The sequence below is a fragment of the Brachyhypopomus gauderio genome, chromosome 13, assembly GCF_052324685.1.
Source record: "Brachyhypopomus gauderio isolate BG-103 chromosome 13, BGAUD_0.2, whole genome shotgun sequence".
Lineage (NCBI taxonomy): Eukaryota > Metazoa > Chordata > Actinopteri > Gymnotiformes > Hypopomidae > Brachyhypopomus > Brachyhypopomus gauderio.
This window is the reverse complement of record NC_135223.1, coordinates 7292289-7301904: the sequence shown is the minus strand read 5'-3', so window position 1 is coordinate 7301904 and position 9616 is coordinate 7292289. Positions and strand designations below refer to the sequence as shown.

General features: G+C 43.6%; 1 protein-coding gene across 1 annotated transcript in view; it reads right to left on the bottom strand.

The window, feature by feature from the left end:
• Positions 1–788: 788 nt before the first annotated feature.
• adamts16 (ADAM metallopeptidase with thrombospondin type 1 motif, 16) overlaps positions 789–9616 on the bottom strand; it is a 118019-nt gene continuing 109191 nt past the window's right edge. The window contains 5 exon segments of the mRNA XM_076971354.1: positions 789–2128; positions 2391–2538; positions 2832–3041; positions 3165–3359; positions 3735–3936. Of these exon segments, the coding sequence (XP_076827469.1) occupies positions 2013–2128; positions 2391–2538; positions 2832–3041; positions 3165–3359; positions 3735–3936 (871 nt within the window). The 3' untranslated portion in view covers positions 789–2012.

Sequence of the window (9616 nt, the reverse complement as noted above, 5' to 3'; positions counted from 1 at the left end):
TCTGGATCCATGCGATTGTAAAGCTGCTTTGTGACATATGTTGTAAAAGCGCTATATAAATACATTTGACTTTGGCAATACTCACCCTCACACATACACGCTCATAACACTCAATAAACACTCACAATACTCAAATTCACATATGCACACTTACAACACTCACTAAACACTTACTGCTGCCCAATTACACTTGGGGAAGCAGAAGCTGGTATATGGAAGATCTGGCCCCATATAGTATAATGAGATTGGTTATCTGTTGTTGTTGTGGGTGTGTGTTTGTGGGTGTGTGTTTGTGTGTGTGTGTGTATGTGGCTGTGTGTTTCACACTTCTAAGTCACAAGCCTGCAAAGCTTTGAGTATTTCACTACAACTGTAGCTCAGAAACTCTCAACACAGACAGAGACATGTTGGGTTGTATCAGTGACCGTATATATAATGGATGGTACGTCGCCGTTGACTCCCATTGTGAACCTTTGAAGCCACCAAGATGGCCGCACGGACACCGCCATCTTGGATGCGCTTGCGCAGAAGATGAAAATTGGAGCCAGAGCATGCGCATTAGAACCGGTAGGCAGGACAGTATCTCCGCCAGAGACCGTATCTCCGCCCCGACATTCGTTGGGATACGCCCACCAGTATAGACACTTTTGACGTTTTACAAAATAAACAAAGGTAAAGGTTTTAATACTGCTGTCGAGAGTTTTGCTGTCGAGAGTTTTGATGTTGAGCGCGTTCACGTTTGAGCGTCTGGTATTAGATGTCAACCAATGCAGCTATTAACTGTCAATCACCTTATCGCCACACCCCTTTAAGTAACACTTAATAACTTCTATAAAATCTGTTTATCGTAGAGAAAAACACTGGGGGAGATACTAACGCAATGGGGTGTTATAGAATTGACAAAATATAATTGCTCAAAAAACTTATTTTACGTGTAATAAAAATTCAAAGTTTCTCGTCCGGCCCGTTCACTTACATGGGAATGGGCGGGGTTAAAAGTTGTACTGCAGCCAGCCACTAGAGGGCAGCTGACACACGGAGGCTTCACTTTTCACTCGTGTCGTCCAGTCCACTTATATATACGGTCTCTGGGTTGTATGTGTGGTTTTATGTGTGATTCTCTCTCTGTAGAAGTGCAGAGTGTGTAGGGGTGCGCTGGACGGCTCCTGGGCTGAAGGGGGCGCATGTTAGGTGAATGTTAGGGGAATGTTAGGGGAATGTTAGGGGAATGCTGTGATCAGATGCAAAGCACTTTTGTAAGTTGCTCTGGGTAAGAGCGTCTGCTAATGTGAATGTTGGGTGAATGTTAGAAGCTACAGTTTCAAATAGCTGCAACATGACAAGCTGATGGAGCACCGTAAATATCTGATGGACATTCAGTACATAACTGCATGTGGCACCTTTAATGTACAAGATCACGAACTGAAAGCACTATGCAAAACATATAAAAATAACAAGCCAGGTCTTGCAGTCACGCAGTCATCATGTTCATCTAGAAATGCTTCAGAGTCCAGAACCTCGTGTGTACCATCACCAGAGACATGCCGAGAAAGATGAAAACATGAAAACACAGCACACATGGCTGGCAAGCTGAAGGCTGGAGGTGTATGTGCTCCTCGGATCCCTGTGGCCCAAACTACAGCTTCAGCTTTCACTGTTTCTGGGTCGCGTGGAGATAACCGTCCTGGCCAGGTTACGGTAAGGGAGTCCTCCTGTCTGGATGGTGGCAGACCCAGGGCCTGTGGCTGACCCGCTCCACGGAGGTCCCGTATGCTGGCGGGGGGTCTGGTTCCCAGCGCTGGCATGACTCTGCCTGGGCAGCTCAGCAGCGCTCACGTGACTCACACACAGGTCCACGTGGCTCACGTGACTCACACACAGGTCCACACGGCTCACCTGACTCACACACAGGTCCACGCGGCTCACGTGACTCACACGCAGGTCCACGCGGCTCACGTGAATCACACACAGACCCACGCGGCTCACGTGACTCACACGCAGGTCCGCGCTGCTCAGACGGTGGTTTCTGAGCAGGACCTGCAGCACTGCTTCCCATAGAACCTGTGGCCACACACACTGTGTTGGGGAACCAGGTGACACCAGCTGTAGGAGTCCTCACACACCACACCTGAGAAAGGAGACACACACCACACACCTGAGAAGGAAGTAGTATGTGTCTTTGTGTGTGTGTAACTTAGTGTGGGTGCTGGTGGTGGTGGGTTGTGTGTGTGTGTGTGTGTGTGTGTGTGTGTGTGTGTGTACCTTGGTGCAAGTGATGGTGGTAGTAAGCTGTGTGGGTGTGTGTGTGTGTGTGTGTGTGTGTGTGTACCCTTGTGCGTGTAATGGTGGCAGTAGGCTGTGTGTGTATGTGTGTGTGTGTGTGTGTGTACCCTTGTTTGTGTGCTGGAGGCAGTAGGCTGTGTTGCAGGCCTTTGATACAGACGGCTTCACATGGGCAGAGCAGCCTGGAGAGGGTTGGCCGTGTACGAGACACTGGACAGATCGCAACTGGACCCCCCCACCACATGACACTGTACACTGTACAGGCGCACGCACACACAAGCGCGCATGCACACACACACACACATACACACACACACACGCACGCATACACACACACACACACACACACACACACACACACACACACACACACACACACACAGAAAAATTAGCATTTTTTTGGACACCTGAGTTATTTTCTTACATTTTCTCAATCTGAGAGTTGAGCTGTGTGATGTTTTCCAGCTGTGTGCAGTGGAGGGTGGGAGTGATGGGTGGTGTGGAGGTGATGGGGAGTGGGAGTGAGGAGGTGTGTGGGGGTGACTTGCCTGGGACCAGGGTGAGGTGTACCAGTGGGGCGAGGAGGCTGGGGGGGCCCGTGGGCACTCCGGCTGCACACACGTCCTCTGCAGCCCAGCTGAGGGTCGGGGCATGTGCTGGCACTTCCCAGAGGCCAGTTCTGTGTGCCTCCCCTCTGTGTCCTTCTCTACACACTTCACAACGCGGACCTGCAGTCCTGCCCCACATGTCACAGAGCACTGCAGCGTAGCACACAGACAGAGAGAAAACAGAGAGAGGGAGAGGGGGAGAGTTAGGGGTTAACAGGAGAAGACTTGTTGTATCCAGAGTGTGTGTCGTACGTGTGCTGGAGGCGTGTCTACCTGTTGCCATGCGGAGAGGAACCACTGTGCGTTGGGATGCTTGTGACACTGTCTGATCATGCAGCTCTCCTGACTGTGGGGGCGGGGCAGGACCTCACACGAGCTGTTGGGCAGCACCACTGTGTGCGGCCCCGCTGCTCGGCTCACACACACCACCGTCCTCTTCCTCAGGCCCTTACCGCAGGTACGGGAACACTGGCACCAACAAAACAGAGAATCTGAACAGAATGCCCAGATTAACTCTCAGCATGCTGAGTGTGACGGTGCACAGAGAACATGCTTGTCTACTTGCTTCCAAAAGGCCCTCCTCCTTACAGGAAGTGATGTAAGCACAGAGGAAGTGATGTAAGCATTCTCTGGAATGTCCATGCTCTAAGCAGCATAGCAGTTAAATTGCTTTCAGAGACACATACAAGAGGGTTGGTATGGGGAGCGAACCCAAGTTTAAAGAGTCATTCACACCCAATATCATTCCATTCATTTTTAACAGAGCATTTTTAATCATGTTTGAGAATGTGATGTTTTCCTGATGTTGCGATATTGATGGAGAGGATTCCATCCTTCGCTCACCTGGGTCCAGGGGCCAAGAACCCACGTTGGGCAGGGGTGTGTGTGGCAGGACTGTGTGCGGACAGGAGGAGGCTGCACACACTGGCCATCTGTCAGCATGTCCACTTGAGCGGGGCCCGTTTGCTGGGCACACTGCACCTGTCGCCACTGATCACCTAAGCCACAGGTGCGGCTACATACACTCCATTTACCGAGGATCCAGCTGTAGCCATGCATACACGTGCACACGCACGCACACACACACACCAACAAAGAATGAATGCCATTGATTAATACTGTAAAGTGTCTAGTGTCCACCTCTGGAACACACTCCCACCACAAATGCATTTACTAATCCTTACCAACCCTCTACCAACCTTTACCAACTCTCTACCAACCTTTACCAACTCCCTAACAACCTTTACCAACTCTCTACCAACCTTTACCAACTCTCTACCAACCTTTACCAACTCCCTAACAACCTTTACCAACTCCCTACCAACCTTTACCAACTCCCTACCAACCTTTACCAACTCTCTACCAACCCTAGGGTTTACCAACCATTATCAACTCTCTACTGCTACACCCCCCTGGCCCTGTCCTATTCCCCCCAGGCACCTGTGCACCACCCTCTTGCTTTTCTCGCACCCCACCAACACAAACATGAGGCTAATCATCATTGATGGTTCTGAAGGTGGGTCTACTGGCGTTGTGTGTCTGGCATTGACGTCTGGTTCATGTTAGTACTAAAACTGCAACAATAAGAAAGTTGTATGCTGGTGTGCCAGGCTTTTTTGTTGCAGAAACTAGTCTGTGTTTGCCAGAGTGGGTGACCTGTGCCTTTGGCACTGCCTCTGGATGAGAGCCAATCCAGCAGCAGCAGCACACAGGCTAAAAGCGGAACATGAAGGCAGTGTGCGTTATTTTTAGTTCAACTTTCTAATGGGAAATCTTAGTTTATTTGTAGAGTCAAGTAAATTTCTGTGAACTAAATAATATGCCTGATCATATTAGCTTGTGCCTTCTCCACATTTCCACTACTGTAGCTAACACACAGAGCTGTAAACCATGACTGCAACTGGTCTAAAGGGAGGGCCTGTTTCATTCCCCTCCTAGATCATTACAGCTGTATATTCGACAGCACGATAATGATGGTGTGCCTGTAAATCCTCGACATACATCATTAAAATTATGAGGTCCAAGTATGAGCACAGCAAAAATGTGAGCTGGTGCACAAGAATCATTAACAATCCTGATTAACTGTCACACAGCAGGTTGGCAGCAATGCACAACTATACGTGTAATCTGTACCCAGGTAAGTAATATATTACCCAGAAGGACAAGGAGAAGGGGAAGGAGGGGGAGGGGGGGCTGGAGTGACTAGTGTCATGCAGTGTGTCCTGTTTTTACACATTACACCAACAGACCAAAATATGATCTGAACTCACATACTGTGTGTGTGAGTGGGTGGTTGTGCAATGTGTGTATGAATGTGTGGATGTATGAGAGCATGTGCCTGCTGATAGGGGAGAGGGTGTTAACTATTCAGTGTGAACTCAGGCAGACATTGTGCAATTGAGCCCCCTAGTGGTCCCGTTGCCGGTTCAAATCTGTTTTTCTGCATAAAAAATATCTAATAATATTGAAAATTCTTAAAACACAAGTCCCTCACACTAAATTTATTTTTAGAACTAGTATAACTTCCTGCATACCGATCTTCAGCCATCTACATGCAACTGTTCGCGAGAAATCCCGTTCTGAACACACCGTGTTTACACCATGTGGTTTATACATGCAACTTGACTCGTCCTTTAAATTGCCCTTTTAAAGAGTCTACGAAGTAAGATGACCATGTTTTGTCACCTAAAATTTATTTCCTATCAAAGTATCAGTATCACACTTTCAAACAGCGTATGGAATAAATACCTTTATTTGCTTGCTCATGACCAGTGGTGGACAGTAACAAAGTAAATGTAATTCGTTACTGTACTTACGTACATTTTTTGTGTTTTTACTTTACTCAAGTATTTCCCTTTTTTGTAACTTTTACTTTTACTCCACTACATTTGAAAGTGAAATATCGTACTTTTTACTCGACTACATTATGCGAAAGCTGTCGTTACTTCAGGATTCATGTGTTCAACAAAGTAACGTCAAAACAAAGAAGCGCAAAGCACGTGCACCAATCAGCGTTGGGTTCAACGGCGCTGCACATGCACCAATCAGCATTCGGTTCAACAGTAATGCAAGCTGGTGAAAGACGTGCCGCTCATTTTTGTCTGTCTCTGAAGTTTAAATAACTTTAAAAATGTGATAATTTCAAAATAAAGCTATAATTTACTTTGAAATATCTTTTTCTTTGGGCCACTATCTTGACATTCCTGATTTTATTACGTTCTGAGATAATATTGAGAGAAAAGGGGCAAAATTGTCTAAATGGTGTAACCATAAAAATTCAGCACCAAGACTATGAGTTCTTCAAAAATGTGTAATGACATTCTAAACAGCCTGTGAAATACATTGGCATAATCTTAAACAAGTATTCTTTAATATCAAATAATAATAGAGAAACATGTCAGTTCTGAATATTTCCATTAACATCGGGAATCATGTCTGCCAAGTCAAACGTCTGGTATGTCTACTGGTGTAACCACCATTTTTGGAGCATTTTGAGCCAGAAGATCATGTAACAGAATGTGATGTCAAATAGAAGGACCTCTGAAGACTCCAACTGCCACAAGTCAAGATTAGTAACTCTCTGTACAATTTGTCCAAATAAAGCAGATTCAGGTGATGGTCAGGTATGATTAGAATACATGTCAAATGGTATGACCTCAGTAAAATGTTAATACAAATAAATCATCATAAAATATTCAAGTTAATATGAACAATAGTTTGAAATATTCAAACCAACGTCAAGTGTTTGCATTGTCATCCACAATAAAGCATGCAAAATTTGGTTTCAATTTGAAATGTCCTGTGGAGTAACGGGGTTACACCATTGCACCATTTCCTTTATGAGACAAATTTAATCAGTTTATGGACAATATTTCTACTTTTGTAGTTTTTTGTACTATTAAAATTATTGTTATTATTAAAATTACAATATACCATAATATGCAAAATGTAGTCTAAAAAGAATTATAAAATCTCTAAATGAAATCTGTTTTTTATTTCACATTTCTATAGGATACTGCACATAAACAAGAAGTATGTAGGTGGAAACCTGTGTATACAAACAAACTCTCTCCTCTTCTCATAGATTCCTCTTACAAGTAAAGAAACAGTGGCTCACCACAGAGCGCGTGTTAATGCGGATCCTACTGCAAGGGCAAATTACCTTGTTAAAATAAAACAAAGATACACTACATACACCCTCACATACACATGCTAGTGTTTCATGAGATACACTACACACACCCGCACATACACATGCTAGTGTTTCATAAGATACACTACATACACCCTCATATACACATGCTAGTGATTAAAAAAGTAAAAAATCAGTGATGTAGAAAGTAAAATCAGTGATGTAGGTCTCCTAAAAGGGTACTTTTATGAAAGGTTTGAAGTCAAAATGGAAGACGGCTTAATTAACAGTTTCAGTCATCTTCTGTACTTTAGCTATCAAACAGAAAGAGACAGGGAAGATCACAAATATCCAGTCACAGATATGCCCAGGGAAACACAGGTACAGATGAGGGAAGAGTGGAAGCAGTATCAGATACAGTACAGAGAGAAGAGAAGAAGAAATGGGTGCTTGCTGAAGTTTTGAACCTTACTCCTATATCACTGCATTCAACATCAGATGAGCAGCTTTTAATGTCCCTCCAGAGCCCATACTGTATGTTGCTGATCATGACTGTGTGCAGTTAAAAGAGACCACAGACATCCTCCACTCATTTGAGGGTAGTGCAGAAAAGTACCAGCAAACATAGAGCAGTGCTGAAGAAAAGGGAGAAGCTAAGGTTCATAAAAATAAGGAACTTGAGTGAAAGAATGAGGCAAAAAAGCTGCAACGGAAAGTTGATGAACTCAAAGAAAAGAATGAAAGTGCGTGTGAGAAACAAGAAGAGAGACAAAAATAAAATTGCAGAGGAGAAAAAGGAGAGGGTTGTCACATTTCTCACTGAGATATGGATGTTTGGAATGTTCAAAACATCTCATATGTACAATGAGCGGTGGCCTCTGACAAATATCTTGGGGGGGGGGGGGGGGGGGGAATTGTTGTGATAACATCCAAGGTGACCATTTCAGTGGGTAAATAAAAAACAGTGACTTAACAGTGATTCCCTTTAGACCAGTTGCATCAGTGACCAATGAAAATATAATGATAAATATATATTTCTCTTTACATTATAGACTGTACTGTATTTGTGCACCGATATATCTTGTAAATATCTTGGTTAAAGCTCTACAATGACTGAACAATTAACTGTGGTCAACAAAAATTGTCATCTCTCAATTTGCCCTCACAAACAACTTTAAACATGGAGAGAGGCCAGATTTACCATTAATTAAATAAAGTGAATCTTTCCCACCCACAATAATTTCTGTGTTCCTCACACAGTATTTTATTTTAGGTGTTGCATAGAATATAAATGGGCAACAGCATTAAGGATGTAACAGAATGAAGGGAGAGCAGAACAGGGCGCTCTACTTCACAGCCTGCTGGCCATGTTTTCCCTTCATACCAGTTTCACCAAATTCGTGGTTATATTCTTTTCCTCCCTTTGTGGACACTTCACTTGTTTGATGTTTAAATTTGGTCTCGGTGGCCCTAATTCCTTAGTTGCTAGTTTATCTTGATTATTACGACGACAGAATGGCACTTCTTTTAATGAAATGATTGAGTTGTTCTGAGTTGAAGGAACGCTGGCCGTGTCGCTAGCTGCCGTTATTCTCCCTACGTTACGTCTGACGCAAGCACGTAAGTGCAAGCCCTCCTGGAACCCATAGACATTGCATTGCAGTGCCTACACTTTGGAAAAAGCTGATTTTCAGTTAGATTAAAATCGCCCAAAAAGGGGTGGGACTACAAGGAATGCACCTCAACGCTGATTGGACAATGGCATTCAGAGGCAAGAGAAACTGTCCAGAACAGGCATAGCTAGTTAAATGCCGTGATAGAATGTGAGAGAAAAAAAAACTTCCTTTCCATCCTTTCGTGGTATGTCGCCCAATCGCCCTAATGAACAAACTGCCCATGTGCACAATGTATGTACAATTTGAATTGAGTGTTTCTTATGTCTGCTAGATATCATCTTACATTTGATTGTTTTTAATATAATATGATGAATAAGGTGTATGAATTGTTCTATAATCAGAGATCAATCTGTTTCTTCATTGGTAAAAATATTGTTTTATATAGTAATTTATAAATCTATTAGATTTGGATAACATTTATTAAAACACCTAAATCACTTCATGACTTTATTCAACTTTAATTGCTTGTCAATAGCATTTGAAACAAATGCACAAAATTCCTTATCTGATAATAAAAGCGTATTGAATCTCCACCGTGGAGCAGTACACCTATCTTTAGATATTTGAATATCCAGTAGCAGAGGTGAATGGTCAGAAATTACGATGCCCGAATAGTCCACAGAGGTTACCCAAGAATTTAGCACATGGTCTATAAAAAAAAAAATCTATCCTGGAGTATGAGTGGTGCACCTGAGAAAAAAAGGAAAATTTTTTGCTAGAGGGATTGCGCACTCTCCATGGATCAACAAGACCACTTTGTTTCATAAATTCAGAAAATGCAAATGACATGGCAGATTGAGTCAAATTGGAGGGGTTGGATCGATCCAATACTGGGTCGAACACACTATTTAGGTCCCCCCCTAGTATCAGTAAATGTGTATTTAAGAAAGGAATTCTACTTAATAACCCATTGACGA